Genomic DNA, 23,738 nt, shown 5'->3' with positions numbered 1-23,738 from the left:
ACAGGATACCAGCAAAATGCAACTGTGCAAAATTTATATGCACATAGTCCATTGAAATCTTCAGTTGACCACAACATAGCTTGTTTTCTGCCAAACACGGGGGGGTGGGGCAGGGCGGGGTGGGTTGGGGTGGTTGGTGGAGCGTAGTGGCTGCAATGCCTCTCCCAGGCTTGAGGCCTAGTCCCCGCACACATACGACAGCAGGCGTGCACAGAATATCAGCAAAATATACATGTATATAGTCATCCCTCCTGCTTCCCTGCCACTTAAAACATGCTTGTTTTCGAACTATTCTTAACTCTGATGAAAGGTGATTGATGTGAAAAATTGACTGTATTCATATTTATCCGTTTGCAGACACTGCTTCACCTCTAACAGATTTTTTTATTTCAGATTTCCAACATTGACAATTTTATGACTTTTCTTAAAACTTTCGTTGGATAGCAGCTTTCAGAGATATATTTTACTGTTAAATTTGTACAACTTTAACCTTAAGCTATTGTAACGTGGAGTTTGACTGTATATTGGCTCAAGACTTGGAACTGCAAAATAGTTTAGTATTATGATGTTCTTGGTATTTATTGCTTATTTATTGTTAGTTTTATTTCTTTTATATTTGCACAGTTTGTTCTCTTTTGCACACTGCTTGTTTGTCTTGTTGGGGTGGTCTTTCATTGATTCTCTTTGTATTGTATGTGTCTTGTTTTGACTGTGAAAATGAATCTCAGGGTTGCATATGGTGACCTTTATGTTCTTTGATAAACAGTTATTCCCTAAATTATGAACGTCCGACTTACGAACAACTGGTACTTACGAACGGCCTGCTATAAAGCTTATTATATTAAAAATACGTCGGCTCAAGGAAGAAGAACGCTGTCCGCCATTTTAAGTCGGATCACGTTGTTGTTAACACTGTGTTGAGTGTGTAACTTTGTATTTGGCTGAAATTTTTCTTAGCAAGATTCACCCTGACCCCTCCCCCCTTTTCCAGTCAGCACCGCCCCCCACTTGTCCCATTGAACCTGTCTCAGTGCGGGTGGACTTTAGGACCCGGGGGAGCTCAGGATCTGCTGCCCGCGGCTGCTGCTGAATCCGCAGCGTTTCTGTTCTGTTGACAGAGAACGATCACGATTGAAAATAAAGTGGAAATAATAAAGCGATCGGAAAGAGGTGAAATGCCACCGGTCGTTGGAAAGTGTTAGGCTACAGTCGGTCAATGACCAGAACAATTTTAAAGGATAAAGTGAGAATGTTGGAGCATGTGAAAGGCCCTGCCCCGATGAAAGCTACAATTATTACTAAGCAACGCAGTGGTTTAATTATTGAAATACATACGTTTCTTAAGTATTTTATATGCATAGAACGGCAAAATATATATGAGGGGTGATTGATAAGTTCGTGGCCTAAGGTAGAAGGAGTCAATTTTAGAAAACCTAGCACATTTATTTTTCAACATAGTCCCCTCCTACATTTGCACACTTAGTCCAGCGGTCGTGGAGCATACGGATCTTGGACCTCCAGAAAGTGTCCACAGCGGGGGTGATTGATAAGTTCATGATCTAAAGTAGAAGGAGATGAGTTATACAGCTCTCTTTAGATGCATATACAGTTCAGCTCTTTGAGTGATTATGCAGAAAGTTTGAAGTTAATAACTCATCGGGGTGATTGATAAGTTCGTGGCCTAGGGTAGAAGGAGATTCTTTGAACCCTCTCCAATGTCAACACATCCTTTCTTCAGACAAGGGGCCCAAAATTGCTCACAATACTCCAAATGAGGCCTCACCCGTGCTTTAGAAAACCTCAACATTACATCCTTCCTTTTATATTCTAGTTCTAGTTTTATATCATGTACGTGAATGCCCTTGAAATTCATTTCTCAAAATAAAAATCTATTTTTTAGAAGAATTAAGAATCTAGGTGGTATTCGCTCACTCTATGTAATTGATACCTCCATGGGACAGTTTTCACTGTCTGCTGGGAATCAGGATTGCCAAGAGATCTGACTGCCCCTGAGCTGATGCTCGAGCAACTGGTTCACTATCCCTGCTTGATCACTACTGCTCAGTTAAGTGTCTGACGCAGGGAAGCATCAGACCTCACAGTGGTTGGTTGCTGTGGGACACGTAGCCGACTGTGGAATGTGCGCTGTCGTGCAGCAGCGCAGCTTTGAGGCCTTTGGACTGCGTCCGTGGAGAGCCGCTGGTTCACTGCTGCAGGTGACAGAGATGGATTTTGGCACTAATGTGACTACCGCTGTTTTATCACGGAGGCACTCAGTTAGGTAGTGATGTCCTCCCAATCAACAAGAGTTACATTCATCTTCTTGCAGCCTGCTGAATAATCACGGGCACACTGCGCCCCACACCCACTAACATCATTTACAGACTTGCAGGCATTGCTCCCCCAGAGATCCGAAGACACACTACAACAAAAATTGAAAAAGGTAAACAGGACTGGGATCCACGGCACCCACTACATCATCATGAGTCAGTTTCCAACCGCCTAAAATCGAGGAAAAGCTTTGCTACAATGGAGGAACTACCGCACGGAACATCCCCCCCAAACATACAGGATTGACCTCTGGCAACAAACAGAAGCCAGAACCCCACCAAACAATACAGTGCAAGACCCCACAGAAATGTTACCAGACGGGGCACTGCTTGACAGACGGAAGTGGTGTACTCTCAACAGAGCGAGAGCGGGAGTTTGTAGGACAGGAGACAATATGGTGAAGTGGGGTTTAAAGACCAGCGAATCCTGTGAGTGTGGCGAAAGGGTGCAGAACATCGAACACGTTCTGCGCAACTGCCCACTCTCACCTGATTTAGCTGACACTGACCTGCTCAACATCAACCAAACAACACTAGAGTGGCTGGCTGTCTCGTGTGACAAGCTATGATGAGTGAACATAAAAGCAAGGATGTGATGTTGAGTCTTTATAAGGCCGTGATGAGGCCTCACTTAGAGTATTATGAGCAGTTTTGGGTCCCTTATCTAAGGATGTGCTGACATTGGCGATGGTTCAAAGGAAGTTCACGAGAATGATTCTGGGATTGAAAGGGTTATTATACAAGGAACATTTGATAACTCTGGGCCTGTACTCACTGAAATTCAGAAGTATGAGGCGTGACCTAATTGAAACCTATTGAATGTTGAAAGGCTCGATAGTGGATGTTGAGAGTATGTTTCCTATGTGGGGGAATCTAAAACCAGAGGGCACGGCCTCAGAATAGAGGGGTGTCCTTTAAAACGGAGATGAGGTATTTCTTTTGCCAGAGACTGGTTGATCTGTGGAATTCGTGGCCACAGCTGGCTATAGAGGATAAGTCATTGGGTATATTTAAGGCAGAGGTTGATAGATTCTTGATTACAGAATGAAGGGATATGGAGAGAAGGCGGGAGATTGGGACTGAGAAGGAAAATTTTTCAGCCATGATGAAATAGCAGGCAGAATGGATGGGCCAAATGGCCTAATTCTGCTCCTATATCTTATGACTGTTGTCTGTTTATACTTTAGAAAGGCCCTTGATGTGGCTATGCATGGGAAACTGGTCTCTAAGCTTGGATGTGGCTGAGACTACAATTAGCAGTTAAGGGTGAAAGGTGAAATGTTTAAGAGGTGCCTGAGGGGCAACTTCTTCACTTAGAGGGTGGTGAAATGTTTAAGGAAACATGAGGGGGATCTTCTTCACTCACGAGTTTGGTGGAATGTGGAATGAGCTACCAGCGGAAGGCTTCGATTTCAACGTTTCAGTGAAGTTGGGGTGAGCACCTTGATGGCAGGGTTATGGAGGGCTGTTGTCTAGGTGCTGGTCAATGGACCTAGGCAGAATAATAGTTCAGCACAGACACAAGACGACATCAGTAAGCGGTGACTCCATTTACTGCCTTTGCAGTGTGTTGTGTACAAAGCTAGGGGGTGAGAAAACCTCAAAAATCACCCGAGGTGGAAGCTTTCTGCAGGGTTTTTAATGAGAAAACTTTGGAAAATACTTTGCTGTTTCTGGGGCAAATAAAGAGTGAATAGAGAGGGATCAAAAGAAAATAATTTCACTTACCTGAAATGCAATAGCCCGGGACTTTTTGACAGAAAAATGGCATATCCAGATGTCAAAAAAGGATAGCCCTGAGCTTCAGGCTATATGATTTCCGCACCCCTTCATGGTGACAGCTGAAAACAGGCAAGGCCTGCTACCAGCTGCAGGGCAATATATTATAAGAAGTGAAATTAGATTGAGTGATGAAATCTAGTAATATGTTGAGACTTGAAATATGACTTTAATATGTTGAAATCTAATAAACATGCCAACAGCATAGAGGGTGACAACCTTTTGTGCGCAGTTTAAATTCCTTTGTGCGTAGCTTAAATTCGTCTGTGCACTAGTAGCAAAAGATGTGTGCGTGCACACATACCTTAGAGGGATCATTGGTTGAAACCCTGCATCACTCCAATGTATATCACACACAAAATACTGGAGGAACTCAGCATCTATGGAGAGGAATGAACAGCCAATGTTTCGGACTGAAACCCTTCATCAGGACTGGGGAGGAAGCAGGGCAGAGGCCATAATAAGAAGTGGGGGAGGGGAAGGAGTCCGTGCTGGCAGGAGATAGGTGTGACCAGATAGAGGGGAAGGTGGGTGGATAGGGGAGACAGATGATGTGAGAAGCTGGGAAGGGATAAGCTGAGGAGGTAAAGTGTTGAAGGAAAAGAAATCTGATAATAAAAGGCAGTGGGTCATGAAAGAAAGGAAATGAGGGTTTCTTATCAAATTCCTTGCCCTCCCCCTCCACTTTTATACCACCTTCCTCCTCCCTTGGGTTCACTTATCACCTGCTAGCTTGTACTCTTTCCATAACTAACACCCTACCACCACCCGCCCCCCCCCCCAAAACTTGGCTTCTTCCCCCTCCCTCTCCAGTCCTGCTGAAGGGACTTGGCCAAAAATGTCAACTGTTTATTCCCCTCCATAGATGCTGCCGGACCTGATGAGTTCTTCCAGCATATCGTGTGTGTTGAAACATATAAATTCTCTAAACCTCAGCAATGGCCCAAACTCCAGCCCCAGGTACATAGTCCAGTTTCTTGGTGCCTTCAGAACCAGCTGGAGGTCCCCTCAGTATCCAGATCCGTGGATAATAAATCAGCAGGTAACAGGACTGGGTCTATACCTCATGAATTTAATTCCAATATAATCAGTCGTACTTTATCTGAAATAATGGGTTCTATTTCAAAGTTCAAAGTATATTTACAATCCAAGTATGTATACTATATACAACCTTGAGATTTGTCTCCTTACAGGCAGCCACAAAACAAAGAAACCCAGTAGAACCCACTTAAAAAAAAAGGAAGACTGACAAACACCCAGTGTGCAGAAAAAAAACAATAAAAGCATGCAAACTACTGAAGTTCGTGAAAGTGAGTCCACAGCCATGAAGCCAGTCATCACTGCAGCCGATTCCGGAGCCCTTGGGTTGCAGCCCACAGCCTAGTTCAGTGCAGAGACGAGCAAACCTCATGGAGCAGTGAGCTGAACTGGCCCGTACTTCACCTCCAGCCCTAACACCCTGCCCGTTTCAACCTGGCCCAGCACCTAAATCATCCAGGCCTCAGGTTGTTCTTCACTGTTGGACCCAGACCCGGACCCTGTTGCTTCGATATGCTCCCACCACCTTGGTTAGCCCCGTACCTGACCTTTCCAATTCAGCCCGGAGCTTAAATCAATCAAATCCTGGGTCACCATTGCTCTTGGTCCCAGGCATTTCTACATAAAGGGATGAATCTGTTCCTATTTCTTAGTTAACATCTGGTGGAAGACTGTGCTCTCTGCGTTCACCCTGTTTATGCTTTTCCCCATTCAGCTGCCTCTCGGATGATTACCAACAGCTTGAGCAGAGAATCCCCACCTTCTACTCCGGTTCGGAGGCCTGAAACGACCACTTCCAAAATATCTGTCACTGTGGCCAACAAGCTTGCCACAAAGAAAGCAGGTAGGAAAGGGGAATGGGATCTTGTCGAATTTAAAGATTTTTGGCTTTATTTGTCGCTTGTATTCAAAACATTTGTGTCAAATCAAATCAGTGAGGATAGTGCTGGGGACAGGCCACAAGTGTCACCACACTTCCAGCATCAGCATAGCGTGCCCTCAACCCGTGCGTCTTTGGGGGAAGAGGAAGCTCTCTTGGTTGTGGAGAGGAATTACAAACTCCTTACTGACAGAGGCAGGAATTGAACCTGGGTCGCTTGTGCTGACTGCTGAGGAATAGCAGAGGATGGTTTCGATCCATCAACCTCTGGGTTCTGGGTCCAGCACGCTTCCACTGCACCGCTATGCGTTAGACATTTTCTCCTGCAGATCCTGTCTGCTGCAGTCTTCTGCTTTCTCTCTGCAGGAAAGTGGAACAGCCTCTTTTACATCTTACATGTGACTGAATAACCAACCCACTGAATGGTCAATTCAATTCAAAGTACATTTATTATCACAGCATGTATACAGAATACAACCCTGAAATCCGTCCTCCCGCAGGCACCCACACAACAAAGAAACACCATGGAATCTGTTCAAGAAAACATCAAACACCCAGAGCGGGGGACAAAAGAAACATCGTACAAACTGCAAAAGTTAGGACATTTGACCCATTGAGTCTGCTCTGCCGTTTCATCATGACTAATCCACTTCCCCTCTGAGCCCCAATCTCCGGCCTTCTCCCCGTATCCCTCTAGGCCCTGACTAATCAGGAATCTATCAGCCTCTGCCTTAAGTATACCCAGTGACATGCCCTCCACAGCTGCCCCGGCACTAAATTCCACAGATTCATCACTCCAGCTAAAGAAATTCCTCCTCATCTCAGTTCTAAAAGGACATCCCTCTATACTGAGACTGTGTCCTATGGTCTTAAATTACCCCACCATAGGAAACATCCTCTCCACGCCCACTCTATCGAGACCTTTCAACATTCAATAGGTTTCAATGCGATCACCCCACATTCTTCTGAATTCTAGTGAATACAGGCACAGAGCCATCAAACTGTCTTCATATGACAAGCCGTTCAACCCTGGAATCTGTATGTACTGTATGCAAGACCAGCTTTTCACTCTCTATGCATGTGACAATAATAAATCAATTCTAATCCAACCTTTTTATTCTGGTGTCCTTCCCCCTTCCTTTCCAGTCCTGAAGAAGGGTCACGACTGTAAACATTGACTGTTTATTCTTTTCCATTGATGCTGCCTGACCTGCTGAGTTCCCCTAGCATTTTGTGTGTGTTGCTTGGTATTCAGTTCAGTGCCGCACTGCTAGCCCACTGGGCTGCGTGTAGAGCCATCCTTCACTGAAGTTCCCTTTTCCAAACCACTGAAACACAGTACTAAAAATAACCAGAAAAGGGTAGATGTTAACAACAGGAATTCTGCAGATGCTGGAAATTCAAGCAACACACATAAAAGTTGCTGGTGAACGCAGCAGACCAGGCAGCAGCTTTTAAGGGTAGACATTTGTAGTTTTGCTATTGCAGAGCCAGTTGTTTAGATTCACTTTCTGTAGAATGTCACATGTGCTGGCTGTCCACGGTGTCCAGCAATGGCAGGAAACCTGTGTGGGAGAGTTTTTAAAGTGGAAAAGCCATTGCACTGGGGCAGTTCCACTCTTCAAATTTCAAAGTAAGTTTATTATCAGAGTGCATGCATGTCACCGTGTGCACCCTGAGATTCATTTTCTTGTGGCAATACTCAACAAATCCATAATAGAATCGATGAAAGACCGCACCAACTTGGGCATTCAACCACTGTGCAAAAGACAACAAACTGTGAAAATACAAACAGAAATAATAATAAATAAATAAGCAGTAAATATCTCTAACATGAGATGAAGAGTCCTTGAAAGTGATTCCATAGGTTGTGGGAACATTTCAATGATGGGGCAAATGAAGGTATCCCCTTTGGTTCATAGCTTGATGGCTGAGGAGTAATAACTGCTCCTGAACCTGGTGGTGTGAGTCTTGAGGTTGCTGCACAACCTTCCTGATGGTAGCAGCAAGAAGAGAGCGTGACCTTGGTGACCTAGGATGTCTGTATCCATTCGTTACAAACAGGGAACTTCCTTGGTTGCAGTGGATGTCTCCTTCTATGCCTTGTCGTGCCCTTCACTCTCCACAGAGCATTGCGGAACTCACTTCCTGGCTGTTCAACACACTGTATATCTCACCTGCCCAGTCTGCTTGAGCTGACTTCATATGCTAGGACACTGTTGCGTGCAAACAGCTACTTGGAGCTTCAGGTGGGAGCTGAGTGTCCAGAGGGGACCAAAAGTGAGTGATCTGCCAGGAATGGGCACAACAAACCCCTTCCCTAGAGGTGCTACCCCTCCCTGGACAGGCATCAAAAAATACTGTGAAATGTGCTGTTTGTGTCAAAAACCAACAAAGCCTAAGGATGTGCTGGGATCAGCCCGCAAGTGTCTCCAGTATACAGTGCCTATAAAAAGTATCCACCCCCTTGGAAGTTTCATGTTTTATTGTTTTACAACATTGAATCACAGTGGATTTAATTTGGCTTTTTTGACACCGATCAACAGAAAAAGACTCTTTCATGTCAAAATGAAAACAGATTTCTACTAAGTGATCTATATTAATTACAAATATAAAACACAAAATAATTGATTGCATAAGTTCCCCCCCCCCCCTTAATATGTGTCATTACAGGTGCAGCCTGTATAAGAAGTCACATAATTAGTTAAGTGGAGATCTGTTTTTGGACACCTGTGTACAGTCAAGGTGTTTCAATTAATTGTAAAAATACACCTGTATCTGGAAGGTCCAGCTGCTGTTGAGTCAGTATCCTGACAATAACTACACCATGAAGACAAAAGAACAGTGCAAGCAGCTCCGTGAAAAGCACAAGTCAAGAGATGAATACAAGAAAATTTCCAAGTCACTGAGTATCCCTTGGAGTACAGTTAAGTCAATCATCAAGAAATGGAAAGAATATGGCACAGCTGTAAATCTGCCTAGAGCAGGCCATCCTCAAAAACTGAGTGCAAGAAGGGGACTAGTGAGGGAGGCCAAGAGATTTGAGTCATCTCTGGAGGAGTCACAAGCTTCAGTGGCTGAGATGGGAGAGACTGTGCAAACAACAACTGTTGTCCAGGTGCTTCACCAGTCACAGCTTTATGGAGGAGTGGCAAAGAGAAAGCCACTGTTGAAAAAATCTCTCATGAAATCTTGGCTAGAGTTTGTCAGAAGGCACGTGGGAGACTGAAGTCAGCTGGGAAAAGATTCTAATGTCTGATGAAACCAAAATTGAGCTTTTTGGCCATCAGACTAAATGCTATGTTTGGTGTAAGCCAAACACCACACATCATCAAAAACACACCATTCATAGAAACATAGAAACATAGAAAATAGGTGCAGGAGTAGGCCATTCGGCCCTTCGAGCCTGCACCGCCATTTATTATGATCATGGCTGATCATCCAACTCAGAACCCAGCCTTCCCTCCATACCCCGTGACCCCTGTAGCCACAAGGGCCATATCTAACTTCCTTTTAAACATAGCTAATGAACTGGCCTCAACAGTTTGCTGTGGCAGAGAATTCCACAGATTCACCACTCTCTGTGTGAAGAAGTTTTTCCTAACCTCGGTCCTAAAAGGCTTCCCCTCTATCCTCAAACTGTGACCCCTCGTTCTAGACCTCCCCAACATCGGGAACAATCTTCCCGCATCTAGCCTGTCCAATCCCTTTAGGATCTTATACGTTTCAATCAGATCCCCCCTCAATCTTCTAAATTCCAACGAGTACAAGCCCAGTTCATCCAGTCTTTCTTCATATGAAAGACCTGCCATCCCAGGAATCAATCTGGTGAACCTTCTTTGTACTCCCTCTATGGCAAAGATGTCTTTCCTCAGATTAGGGGACCAAAACTGCACACAATACTCCAGGTGTGGTCTCACCAAGGCCTTGTACAACTGCAGTAGTACCTCCCTGCTCCTGTACTCGAATCCTCTCGCTATAAATGCCAGCATACCGTTCGCCTTTTTCACCGCCTGCTGTACCTGCATGCCCACTTTCAATGACTGGTGTATAATGACACCCAGGTCTCGTTGCACCTCCCCTTTTCCTACTGTGAAACATGGTGGTGATTGAATCATGCTGTGGGGATGCTTCACTGCTGCAGACCCTGGAAGGCTTGTGAAGGTAAGAGGGTAAAATGAATGCAGCAAAATACAGGGAAATCCTGGAGGAAAACCTGATGCAGTCTGCAAGAGAACTGTGACCTGAGAGATTTGTTTTCCAACAAGACTGTGACTCCAAGCATAAAGCCAAAACTACACAGGATTGACTTAAAAAACACCAAAGTTAATGTCCTGGAGTGACCAAGTAGAGTCCAGACCTCAATCCAATCCAAGAGATTTTGTGAGCTATTCACTCACGATCCCCATGCAATCTGACAAAGCTTGAGCAGTTTTAATAGACAATTAGTTGGCAGACAGGAGACAAAGAGTAGGGATTAACGGGTCCTTTTCAGAATGGCAGGCAGTGATTAGTGGGGTACCGCAAGGCTCGGTGCTGGGACCGCAGCTATTTACAATATACATTAATGATTTAGATGAAAGGATTAAAAGTAACAGAAGAATGGGGAAAAATTGCAGGGTCCAGATGTACAAAGTTGATAGAGACCTATCCACACAGACTCAAGGCTGTAATTGCTACCAAAGGTGCATCTACTAAATACTGACTTGAAGGGGGTGAATACTTATGCAATCAATTATTTTGTTTTGTATATGTAATTAATTTAGATCACTTTGTAGAAACCTGCTTTCACTTTGACACAGAAGAATCTTTTTCCGTTGATCAGAATTACGCAAATTAAATCTACTGTGATTCAATGTTGTAAAACTATAAAACGTAAAAACTTCCTGGGGGGGGGGGTGAATACTTTTCATAGGCACTGTAGCATGGCCACAACTTACAAACCCTAATTGTACATCTTTGAAACAGAGGATTTCTACAGATGTACGGTGAGGAGCATTATAACTAGTTGCATCATCATCTGGTATGGAAAGGCCAATGCACAGGATTGGAAAAGGCTATAGAGGGTTGTAAACTGAACCAGCTCCATAATGGGCACTAGCTTTCCCAGCATCGAGGACATCTTCAAAAGGCGATGCCTCAGAAGGTTGGTATCCTTCACTAAACCGCCCCATCACCCAGCTCATGCCCACTTCTCATCGCTACCATCAGGGAGGAGGTACAGGAGCCTGAAGGCACACACTCAATGATTCAGTAACAGCTTCGTCTCTGCCTTCAGGTTTCGGGTGGACTCAGAATCCATGTACACTGCCTCAATACTTTTATTTTTGCTCTGTTTTTATACTATGTATTTCATATTGTAATTTATAGCTTTTTTATTATGTATTGCAATGTACTGCTGCCGCAATACAACAAATTTCATCACATATGCCAGTGATACTAATCTGATTCTGACTGGCTGTCATTTTTGCACATAACACTCACCTTTGGTGTTTTGGTCCAGTTCTTTCCAGACCAGCTGACCCCGGCCCGGACAATTCCGTAAAGCGACGGCGAGTGACTGCGGAAATGGAAGGTAAATACATAATCAATATGCCAAAAGGGACAACAGCAAAAACTAAGAAAATCCTGGAACAACAAGCCACGAAAGGTAATGTGATCACACCATGCTTACTGTTGGGTGACCTCTGCATGCTAACACAGCAAGGTATAGTGCAGGTTGTGGAAATGTTAGCACCAATAAATGGGTCGTCATTTTCTGTTCCCCGTGATTACAGCATGTTCCGGTATTTAAAGCTTATTCCTTTATTCAGTCACTAGACATGGATACCACTAACAAGCTCAGCACTTAATACTCTTCCCTTTTTCAAAGTTCAAAGTAAATTTATTATCAAAATACATGCATGTCACCAATAACTACCTTGAGATTCATTTTCTTGCGGGCAATCACAGTAAATACAAAGAGACACGATAGAATCAATGAAATACCACACCCAACAGGACGGACAAACAACCAATGTGCAAAAAAAAACACAAACAAAAAGAAAGAGGGGAAAAATAATAATTTATAATTTAAAATAAATAATAATTTATAATAATAATAAATAAATGTAAGGCCCCCATTGGTCACGGTCGACTGGATGTTGCGTCCTGGCTGCCTGCGTAGTACAATATGGAGAGCGAGCTGTTCAGTAATAAATAAGTGAGCAATAAATATCAGAATATGATATGAAGAGTCCTTGAAAGTGAGTCCATAGTGTGTGGGAACAGTTCAGTGATGGGGCGAGTGAAGTTATCCCCTTTGGTTCAAGACCCTGATGGTTGAGGAATAAGAGCTGTCTTTGAACTTGGCGGTTTGGGTCCTGTGGCTCCTGTACCTCCTTTCTGATGGCAGTAGCGATGAGAGAGCGTGGCCTGGGTGGTGCAGGTCCTTGATGAGTGCTACTTTCCTGTGAAGACACCCTGCGATGTGCATCCGTCATCAGGGACCCCCCACTATCCAGGGCATGCTCTCTTCTCTCTACTACCATCGGGCAGGAGGTATAGGAGCCTTGGGTCCCACACCTCTCAACCATCAGGCTCCTAAACCGGTGTGGGTAACTTCATTCACATCAACTCTCAACTGATCCACAACCAACAGACTCACTTTCAAAGACTCTACAACTCAGTATATTTATTTACTTTCTTTTATGATTTGCCTTCGTTTGCATATTGGTTGTTTGTCAGTCTTGTTACTTGCAGATTTTTTAAAATAAATTCTATAGTATTTCTTTATTTGCCTGCAAATGCCTGCACAAAAATGAATCTCAACGTAGTAGATGGCGACATATAGGTATGATATATGATATGAGGCCTCTGTTGGTCAGGGTTCACCCTGGATGTTGCATCCTAGCTATCGACATACACAAGCCTGGGCTGTACAATATGGAGAGCAACTGTTGTTCATGTAGCAAGTTTCCCCCTCGCCACACATCTGATGAACCCAAAGGAATGGCAGAGGATGATAGAGTCTGTTACCTGCAGCGTCGCAGGACTTGCCAGTCAGCTAAGCACAGTGTAGGATTGTCTTACACATTCCAACTCCGATTTTTTTCCCTGGGGGTTTACTCCCAAAGCCTTCTCTGTGAGTGGGTGTAGCCGCAAGGCAGCAGAAGTTTGAGCTCAGAGTTTCCTTCTCCTGGATGAGCTGATAACCACGGCTGAGAAGCCCCATCTGCCCAAAGCAACTGGTTTTAAGGTGCCAGTAACCTGCCTTCGCCCCTTCTTCTGTCAGTAGAAATGGTCCTGCCAGGGCTTAGTAGCCAAGGTTATTTGCTCCTTAACCTGCCAAGGACACCATTGGGAGCACTTAATGCGTACTGAGACCTTATCCCCATTAGCAACCCCTCCCAGTTTGTAACAGCCTTAAGGAACCAACGTGTACAGTTGAAGTACGACGTTTACATACACCTTAGCCAAATACATTTAAGCTCAGTTTTTCACAATTCCTGGCATTTAATCCTAGAAAGCATTCCCTGTCTTAGGTCAGTTAGGATCACTACTTTATTTTAAGAATGTGAAATGTCAGAATAATAGTAGAGAGAATGATTTATCTCAGCTTTTATTTCTTTCATCACTTTCCCAGTGGGTCAGAAGTTTACATACACTTTGTGAGTATTTGGTAGTGTTGCCTTTAAATTGTTAAACTTGGGTCAAACGTTTTGGGTAGTCTTCCACAAGCTTCTCACAGTAAGTTGCTGGAATTTAGTTCCATTCCTCCAGACAGAACTGGTGTAACTGAGTCAGGTTTGTAAGCCTCCTTGTTCGCACATGATTTTTCCAGTTCTGCTCACAAATTTTCTATCGGATTGAGGTCAGGGCTGTGTGATGGCCACTCCAATACTTTGACTTTGTTGCCCTTAAGCAATTTTGCCACTAGTTTGGAGGTATGCTTGGGGATATTGTCCATTTGGAAGACCCATTTGCGACTGAGCTTTAACTTCCTGACTGATGTCTTGAGATGTTGCTTCAATATATCCACATAATTTTCCTTCCTCATGATGCCATCTCTTTTGTGAAGTGCATCAGTCCCTCCTGCAGCAAAGCACCCCCACAACATGATGCTGCCACCCCCATGCTTCACGGTTGGGATGGTGTTCTTCGGCTTGCAAGTCTCACCCTTTTCCTCCAAACATAACGATGGTCATTATGGCCAAACAGTTCAATTTTTGTTTCAACAGACCAGAGGACATTTCTCCAAAAAGTAAGATCTTTGTCCCCATGTGCACTTGCAAACTGCAGTTTGGCTTTTTTATGGTGGTTCTGGAGCAGTGGCTTCTTCCTTGCTGATCAGCCTTTCAGGTTATGTCGATATAGAACTCGTTTTACTGTGGATATAGATACTTGTCTACCTGTTTCCTCCAGCATCTTCGCAAGGTCCTTTGCTGTTGCTCTGGGATTGATTTGCACTTTTCACGCCAAAGTATGTTCATCTCTAGGAGAGAGAATGCGTCTCCTTCCTGAGCGGTATGACGGCTTCATGGTCCCATGGTGTTTATACTTGCGTACTATTAGTTATACAGATGAATGTGGTACCTTCAGGTGTTTGGAAATTGCTCCCAAGGATGAACCAGACTTGACATCATTTTCTGACCTCAATCTGATAGAAAATTTGTGGGCAGAACTGAAAAAGTGTGTGCAAGCAAGGAGGCCTACAAACCTGACTCAGTTACACCAGTTCTGTCTGGAGGAATGGAACTAAATTCCAGCAACTTACTGTGAGAAGCTTGTGGAAAGCTACCCAAAACGTTTGAACTAAGTTAAACAACTTAAAGGCAATGCTACCAAATACTCACATAGTGTATGTAAACTTCTGACCCACTGGGAAAGTGATGAAAGAAATAAAAGCTGAAATAAATCATTCTCTCTATTATTATTCTGACAGTTCACATTCTTAAAATAAAGTAATGATCCTAACTGACCTAAGACAGGGAATGTTTTCTAGGATTAAATGTCAGGAATTGTGAGAATCTGAGTTTAAATGTATTTGGCTAAGGTGTATGTAAACGTCTGACTTCAACTGTAGGTATTTGGAATTATGCTATTGGAGCCATCAGTGGGGCTTGGTTGCAGGATTGGCAGCTCAAAGTTCCAGTGTTGTGAGAGTGTGGAACAAGTGGTGCATGCTAACTCGATTTCAATGTTTAGGTGAAGTTTGGATAGGCACATGGATGGTAGGGCTAGGGTCACGGTGCAGGTTGTTGGGAGTAGGTGGTTTAAATAGTTCAGCATGGACTAGAAGGGCCCCATGGCCTGTTTCTATGCTGTCCTTTTCTGTGATTACATGTATGTCACCATATTCTACCCTGAGATTCATTTGCTTGTGGGCATTCACAGTAGATACAAAGCAATACAATAGAATCAGTGAAGAACTGCACACAAAGACTGACAATCAACCAATGTGCAAAAGAAAACTAACTGCAATACAAAAATATTAGTAAATAAATAAACAAGTTATAAATAATACTGAGAACATCAGTTGTAGAGTCCTTGAAAGTGAGTCTGTAGGTTGTGGAGTTGGATCATAGTTAGGGTGAGTGAAGTTATTCATGCTGGTTCAGGAGCCTGCTGGGTGTAGGGACCTACCTTTTGCCCAATGGCAGCAGCGAGAAGAGAGCATGGCCTGGATGGTGGGAGACCTTGATGACGGAATTTAACCAGTGTACAGGTTTCCCCCGCTATCCGAAGGTAGAGCGTTCCTATGAAACGGTTCATAAGCCGGAATATTGTAAAGTGAATAAGCAATTACCATTTATTAATACGGGAAAATTTCTTGAGCGTTCCCAGACCCCCAAAAAAACCTACAAAATCATGCCAAATAACACAAAACCTAAAATAACACTAACATATAGTAAAAGCAGGAATGATATGATAAAAACACAGCCTATATAAAGTAGCAATACTGTTCTACAAATTGCAGCACTCTCGGTGGAAGCACTCTCGGCAGAAACACTCTTTCCAGTAACCTTTAAGCTATGAAGCTGCCAAATCATACCAAATAACACATTAAAAATACACAGCCTATATAAAGTAGAAATAATGTATGTATAGTGTAGTTTCACTTACCGGAATCGGGAAGACACGGTTTCCTCCAAACACCATTTCTCATCGAAACTGTTAGCCCATCGAGAGCATCTCTAATGTTGGCGATTGCCAATTTTATATTGTATTCTTTCCAGAGCTCTCACAAAGATGCTTCGGAGTTGCCCTCTCTGTCAATGGTACTTACAATAAAGTGCATCACATTTTGCGTATAGTGAGCCTTAACTGTGGCTATTAGGCTTTGGTCACATGGTTGCATCAACGATGTCGTATTCGGCGGTAAGAACGCAACGCGAATGTTACCGCCATACTCGGTAATGCCAGGCGGGTGAGCAGCACAATTAGCGCCAATCACAAGACACCTATTATCGAGGTTATTTTCTCTACAGTATTTTTCAACAAAAGGACTAACGTATCTGCTCATGTACTCAGAAAAAAGCACTTGGGTGTGAACGGAACACAACGGGAAGGGTTTTCTTATCAACGCCTTTAAGTGCCCTTGGATTTTCTGAATGGTACACTAGTAGAGGCTTAGTGGCGTTAATAATAGGCATTAGGGTAAACCTGTCCTTCGATGCCTTGTGTCCCTTAGCCTGCTTTTCTTCGATGGAAATAAATGTCTTGCTCGGCAATTTTTTCCAATAAATAGCAGTTTCATCACAGTTAAACACTTGCTTATATGAATAACCACCTTCTGTAATTATTTTCTTCAGTTCTGCTGGGAACTTTTTGGCAGCTTCCGTATCAGCTGAAGCACTCTCTCCAGTAAATGTTAAACTGTGAAGCTGTCCTCGCTTCAGAAACCAATCAAACCACCCATGACTAGCTTTAAATTCCACTTTCGCAACACTTTCATCACCATCGTCCACTGCTTTCTGTTTTAGCTTATTAAAAAGACTGACTGATTTCTCCTTAAGTATAAGAAAACTTAACGGAACACCACGCTTTGTACACCCATCAATCCACTCAAGCAATAGACTTTCCATTTTATCCATTATTGGATGCCGACTAAGAGAGACCACTTTGCTACGAGCAGAACCAACAGTAACATCGGCAGCTTTCAAAATTCTTTCTCTCTGAGTATAAATAGTGCGAATGGTGGACACAGGCAAGTTCAACGCGTGGACAATGTCCTTACTTCGTTCACCACAATCGAAACGTTTAATTATGTCTAGTGTTATGCTAAGTGAACACTCTTACGAGCTCTTTTAGGCTTTTCCGATACCTTAGAACTCATCTTGCTAATGGATGCACAAAATAAATGGAGATAAAGCACGTGTTTAAGCAGTGGCGGCTAGAATGCAGTTCTGGGGGAGGAGCTTGGCTGTTTGGGCGTGCGCTGCCTTTTTTCATAACAGTGAAAACACCTTCTGTTAGCGAAAACAGGTAACTAATGTAGGTCTTTCATAACAGCGAGGTGTCGTAAAGCGAACGTTCGGAAAATGAAGCCACCTGTACTTGCGTATCCAAATATTAGACACTACGAGGCTTCAAAATACTGTTAACATTGATTGCCATGGTGGTGTAGCTGTTACATCTCAGGGCATCAGAGTTCTGCGTTCAATTCCGACACCGTCAGTAAGAAGTTTGTACGTCCCCTTAGTGTGTGGGTTTCCTCCGGGTGTTCTGGTTTTCTCCCACATACAAAAGATGTACTGGTTAATTGCTCATAGTAAATTGTCCTTTGACTAGGCTAGGATTAAATCAGGCATTGCTGGGTGAAGCAGCTCGTTGAGCCGGGAGGCCCTGTTCTGCGCTCTTATCTTTATATGAATAAATAAAATCCTAATCTCACGAGTAATTTGCTTTCTTCAGTACATTTGACATGACTGAAGTGGTGCTAACTACTATTTGTGTGAGCCTTTTGCTGTTTCGATTGCAGGTTTGCCAAGGACGTCGGTCTTTGATAGGCTTGGTGCCGAAACAAAAGCAGACACCACTACTGGGAGTAAGGTGAGACCTAAGCAAGTCTTCTCTTTAAGAAATAACAGGTTGCTTAATACTGTTTTAGTGACAACCTGCTGGGAACAGCACTGTATCACATAGAATGCTGTACTCAAGATGTTAGGACTTTATTCCCTGAAGTGTAGGAGAATAAGAAACATGATAGAGGTAAACAAAATTCTGAGGGGAATAGATGAGGTAATTGCAAGTAGGCTAGGCTTTTTCCACTGAGTTGGGTGAGACTAGAACCAGGGATCAGGGATTAACGGTGAAAGGTGACATATTTAATAGGACCTGGAGCAGGGATCTCCATGTTCAGAGTGGTGAGAGTGTGGAACGAGGTGCCAGTGGAAATGGTGGATGTGGACTCGATTGCAACATTTGAAGAATAGTTTGGATAGGTACATGGGTATGAAGGGTATGGAGAGCTATGGTCCAGGTGCAGGTCGATGGGACTGGCAAAGTAGTAGTTCAACACAGATTAGATGGGCCGGTGGACCTTTATCCTTGCAGTAGTGGTCTATGACTATATAGAAAACTAATCCTGCTATGGCTGCCTCTAAGACAGTAGGAATTAAGTCATAAGTGTTTTACAGGAAAGAGACAGGGCCTTCAGCCAAACTCGTCAATGCACTATTTAAGTTCAAGTTTATTGTCATCTGACTGTAAATGTATACAGCCAAACAAAAGAGTGTACCTCTGGATCACAGTGACCACAAAACCTTTATCACACACAACACAAAAAAGTCTGTCATAAATAAGATAAAATATAATTCAAAAATGCGTGTAGCACAGAGTACAGGTAAACAGGATAAGAAATTTCACTGTTGCTTGGAGCCGGTGTGGCCATTGTGACCGTGCGTGCCACCATCTTGTGACATAATATCTTGGTGGATATTCTAAATATCCAGCAGAATCCGAATCAGGTTTATTATCACAAGCATATGTTGTGAATTTGATGTTAGGTGACAGCAATACCTTGCAGTACATAATAAAATCTAAATTACAGTAATAAGTATATATATATTTTTTCAAGTTAAATAAATAGTACAAAAAAATTAGTGAGGTAGTGTTCATTCAGAAATCAGATGGCAGAGATGAAGAAGCTGTTCCTGAATCATTGAGTGTGTGTCTTCAGGCTTCTGTACCTCCTTCCTGATGGTAGCAATGAGAAGATGGATCCTGCCTTTTTCAGGCATTGCACCTTGAAGATGTCCTCGATGCTGGGGGAAACTAGTGCCCATGATGGAGATGACTAAGTTTACAACTTCCTGCGGCTTATTTCAATCCTGTACAGTAACCCCCCCCCCACTTTTCCTCTGCCATACCAGACGGTGATGCTTGCAGTTAGAATGCTCTCCATGGTACAACTGTAAAAACTTGCGAGTGTTCTTGGTGACACGGCTAATCTCCTCAAACTCCTAATGAACTATCACTGCTGCCGTGCCTTCTTTGTAACTGCGTCGATGTGTTGAGCCCAGGATAGATCCTCAAAGATGCTGACACCCAGGAACTTGAAATTGCTCACTCTTTCCACTTCGGGTCCCTCGAAGAGGACTGGTGTGTGCTCCCTCGTCTTACCCTTTCTGAAGTCCTCAATCTTTGGTCTTACTGACATTGAGTGCAAGGTTATTGTTGCGACAGCACTCAGCAAGCTGAAGCATCTCGCTCCTGTACGCCTTCTCATCACCAAGTTGCTTAATTGATGAACCGCTTGCCTTGAGAGATTCCCTAACTTGTTGGCACAGGTAAGGAAGAACAGATAGAGACGTAGAGTGTTACAGCACAGTGCAGGCTCCTCAGCCCATAATGTTACGCTGACCTTTAAACCGACTCTAATTCAATCCTAACCATTTCCTCCTACATAGCTCTCCACTTTTCTCTCACCCCTGTTTCATTTTCTCAGATGTTTGCCTATCGAAGAGTTTCTAATGTTGCGTACGGTTCAGCTAGGTCTTTTAATATACAGTAACAGGCTACAACAAACTCAGAGCTGTTCAAATTATAAGCGCGTTTATTACTTACAAGGGAAAGTCTACTTCCGTACATTAAATTGTTGGTAGGTAGCTTCAACCTTACAGCTCCAAACAGATCATTTTTGTACATCTACAGAGTCCACTAAATCATCAGCTTCGTATCTTTGAGTTCATTCCGTCCCTTAATTGCATTCCTGTCTTATCTCATAACCGTCTTGATGAGCCGGTTTGTTTTGAGGCTTCTCCCCCCCCCCACCCACCCCCCCAACATCTGCGTCCTGTTTCTCTCTACTTTCAAAATATTCCTTGCCGTCAAACACACATCCAACCCTGTAAGCTTCCTATTCAAACATGTCAACAACCCAGCAAAGCATTCTGGAATCACACACGTTCCATTTTGTCACATTACGCTTTACAAAAGTTATAAATTCATAAACACTTCAGGGTTACAGATATATTTCCACACTAACCTGTGAGCAGAATGAGCACAATGAGGACATTTTCAACCTCTCACTGCTATGGGCAGAAGTTCCCACTTGCTTCAAAAAGGCAACAATTATACCAGTGCCAAAGGAGAATATTGTGAGCTGCCTTAATGACTATCGCCCGGTAGCACTGACATCGACAGTGATGAAATGCTTTGAGAGGTTGGTCATGACTAGACCGAACTCCTGCCTCAGCAAGGACCTGGACCCATTGCAACTTGCCTATCGTCACAATAGATCAATGGCAGACGCAATCTCCATGGCTCTTCACACGGCTTTAGACCACCTAGACAACACAAACACCTACGTTAGGATGCTGTTCATCGACTATAGCTCAGTATTTAATACCATCATTCCCACAATCCTGATTGAGAAGTTGCAGAACCTGGGCCTCTGTACCTCCCTCTGTAATTGGATCTTCGACTTCCTAACCGGAAGACCACAGTCTGTGCAGATTGGTGATAACGTATCCTCTTCACTGACGATCAACACTGGCTCACCTCAGGGGTTGTGCTTAGCCCACTGCTCTACTCTCTGTATACACATGACTGTGTGGCTAGGCATAGCTCAAATACCATCTACAAATTTGCTGACGATACAACTATTGTTGGCAGATTCTCAGATGGTGACGAGAGGGCGTACAGGAGTGAGATATGCCAACTAGTGGAGTGATGCTGCAGCAACAACCTGGCACTCAATGTCAGTAAGACAGAAGAGCTGATTGTGGACTTCAGGAAGCGTAAGACAAAGGAACACACACCAATCCTCATAGAAGGATCAGAAGTGGAGAGAGTGAGCAGTTTCAAGTTCCTGGGTGTCAAGATCTCTGATCTAACCTGGTCCCAACACATTGATGTAGTCATAAAGAAGGCAAGACAGCTGCTATACTTTATTAGGAGTTTGAAGAGATTTGGCATGTCAACAAATACACTCAAACACCTCTATAGTCGTACCGTGGAGAGCATTCTGACAGGCTGCATCACTGTCTGGTATGGAGGGGCTACTGCACAGGACCGAAAGAAGCTGCAGAAGGTTGTAAATCTAGTCAGTTCCATCTTGGGTACTCGCCTACAAAGTACCCAGGACATCTTTAGGGAGCAGTGTCTCAGAAAGGCAGCGTCCATTATTAAGGACCTCCAGCACCCAGGACATGCCCTTTTCTCACTGTTACCATCAGGTAGGAGATACAGAAGCCTGAAGGCACACACTCAGCAATTCAGGAACAGCTTCTTCCCCTCTGCCATCTGATTCCTGAATGGATTTTGAAGCTTTGAACACTACCTCAATTTTTTTTTAATATACAGTATTTCTGTTTTTGCACATTTTTTAATAATCTATTTAATACACATAATTGATTTACTTGTTTATTTATTATTATGTTTTATTTTATTATTTTTTTCTCTCTCTCTGTTAGATTATGTATTGCATTGAACTGCTGCTGCTAAGTTAACAAATTTCATGTTGTACGCCAGTGATAATAAACCTGATTCTGATGCCTCAAAAAGATGGCTTCCGTCAATAATGGCCCCCATCACCCAGGGCCTAGCCTTGTTCTCATTGCTACCATCAGGGAAGAGGTACGGGAGCCTGATGGGACATATTCAATGATTCAGGAACACCTTCTTTCCCTCTGCCGTTGGATTTCTGAATTGACATTGAAGCCATGAACGCTACGTCACTAATTTTTTTCTTAATTTTTTGCACTGCTTATTTAATTTAATTGTTATATACATACTGTAATTGAATGGCTTGTCATATGAGAATTATTTGATGGCTCTGGGCTTTTACTCACTGGAACTCAGAATAATGAGGGGTGACCTCATTGAAACCTATTGACTGTTTAAAGGCCTGGATAGAGTGGATGTGGAGAGGAGGATATTTCCTCTGGTGAAAGAGTCTAAAACCAGACGACACAGCCTAAGATTACAGGACAAGTGGAGGAATTTCTTTAGCCAGTGTGTATTGGATTGGAATTCATTGTTACAGGTGGCTGTGGAGGTCAAGTTGTTGAGTATATTTAAGGCAGAGGTTGATTGACTCTTAATTAGTCAGGGCATGAAGGGATATGGGAGATTGGAGGTGAGAGGGAAATGGATCAGCCATGAGGAAATGATGGAGCAGACTCGATGGGCCAAATAGCCTCATTCTGCTCCTATATCTTGTCTTATGATCTTAAGTTTCTGATTAATGACCCTATGTTCAGGTGCTGTTTATGTCAGTGGGCCTGCTAGGTTCCACTAAATGTCAACGTCCTTAACATTCAGTGAACAGATACTGATGTCATTCTGAGAGTAAATCTTCTGAAACTGCCATGCATATTAGTATCACTGAATCATGGAGTTGTTACATCCTGGAAGTAGTCCATTTGGCCTATCAACTCCATAACTGCTCAACAATCAAGCTAGTCCCATTCTCTGTCCTATCAGATATTCACCCAAAGCAACACACGCAAAATGCTGGAAGAACTCAGCAGGTCATGCCAAGTCATTGGGTGCTTTTAAGGCAGAGATAGATGGGTTCTTGATTAGCCAGGGCACCAAAGGGTATGGGGAGAAGGCAGGGGAGTGGGGATGGCCAGAAGAATTGGATCAACCCATGATTGAAAGGCAGAGCAGACTTGATGGACTGAATGGCCTACTTCTACATAGAAACATAGAAAACCTACAGCACAGTACAGGCCCCTCAGTCCACAAAGCTGTGCCGAACATGGCCTTACCTTAGAACTACCTAGGCTTACCCATAGCCCTCTATTTTTCTAAGCTGCATGTATCCATCCAGGAGTTTCTTAAAAGACCCTATCGTTTCCACCTCCACCACCGCCAGTTCCACGCACTCTGTGTAAAAAAAACTTATCCCTGACATCTCCTCTGTAACTACTTCCAAGCACCATAAAACTATTCCTTCTTGTGCTAGCCATTTCAGCCTGGGAAAATGCCTCTGACTATCCACACTTATTATCTTGTACACCTCTGTCAGATCACCTCTCATCCTCTGTCGCTCCAAGGAGAAAAGGCCGAGTTCACTCAACCTTTTCTCTTAAGGCATGCTCCCTAATCCAGGCAACATCCTTGTAAATCTCCTGTGCACCCTTTTTATGGTTTCCACACCCTTTCTGTAGTGAGGTGACCAGAATTGAGCACAGTACTCCAAGTGGGGTCTGGCCAGTGTCCTATATAGCTGCAACATTACCTCTCGGCTCTTAAACTCAATCATAGAAACATAGAAA

General features: G+C 43.5%; 1 protein-coding gene across 6 annotated transcripts in view; it reads left to right on the top strand.

Annotated features, from left to right (window-relative positions):
- Window positions 1-23,738, top strand: part of c12h19orf47 (chromosome 12 C19orf47 homolog) — a 94,874-nt gene that overhangs the window by 61,117 nt on the left and 10,019 nt on the right. For 3 of the 6 annotated variants that reach the window (XM_063063536.1, XM_063063531.1, XM_063063532.1), the window contains 3 exons: window positions 5,863-5,991; window positions 11,531-11,677; window positions 17,990-18,060. In XM_063063536.1, coding sequence (XP_062919606.1) covers window positions 5,863-5,991; window positions 11,531-11,677; window positions 17,990-18,060 — 347 coding nt within the window. The remainder of the gene's footprint in view (window positions 1-5,862; window positions 5,992-11,530; window positions 11,678-17,989; window positions 18,061-23,738) is intronic. The other 3 variants (XM_063063533.1, XM_063063534.1, XM_063063535.1) reach the window with 3 other exon arrangements.

The sequence above is a fragment of the Mobula hypostoma genome, chromosome 12, assembly GCF_963921235.1.
Source record: "Mobula hypostoma chromosome 12, sMobHyp1.1, whole genome shotgun sequence".
NCBI classification, from domain to species: domain Eukaryota; kingdom Metazoa; phylum Chordata; class Chondrichthyes; order Myliobatiformes; family Myliobatidae; genus Mobula; species Mobula hypostoma.
The sequence above is the reverse complement of the archived record's forward strand: the minus strand, read 5'-3'. Positions and strand labels throughout refer to the sequence as shown.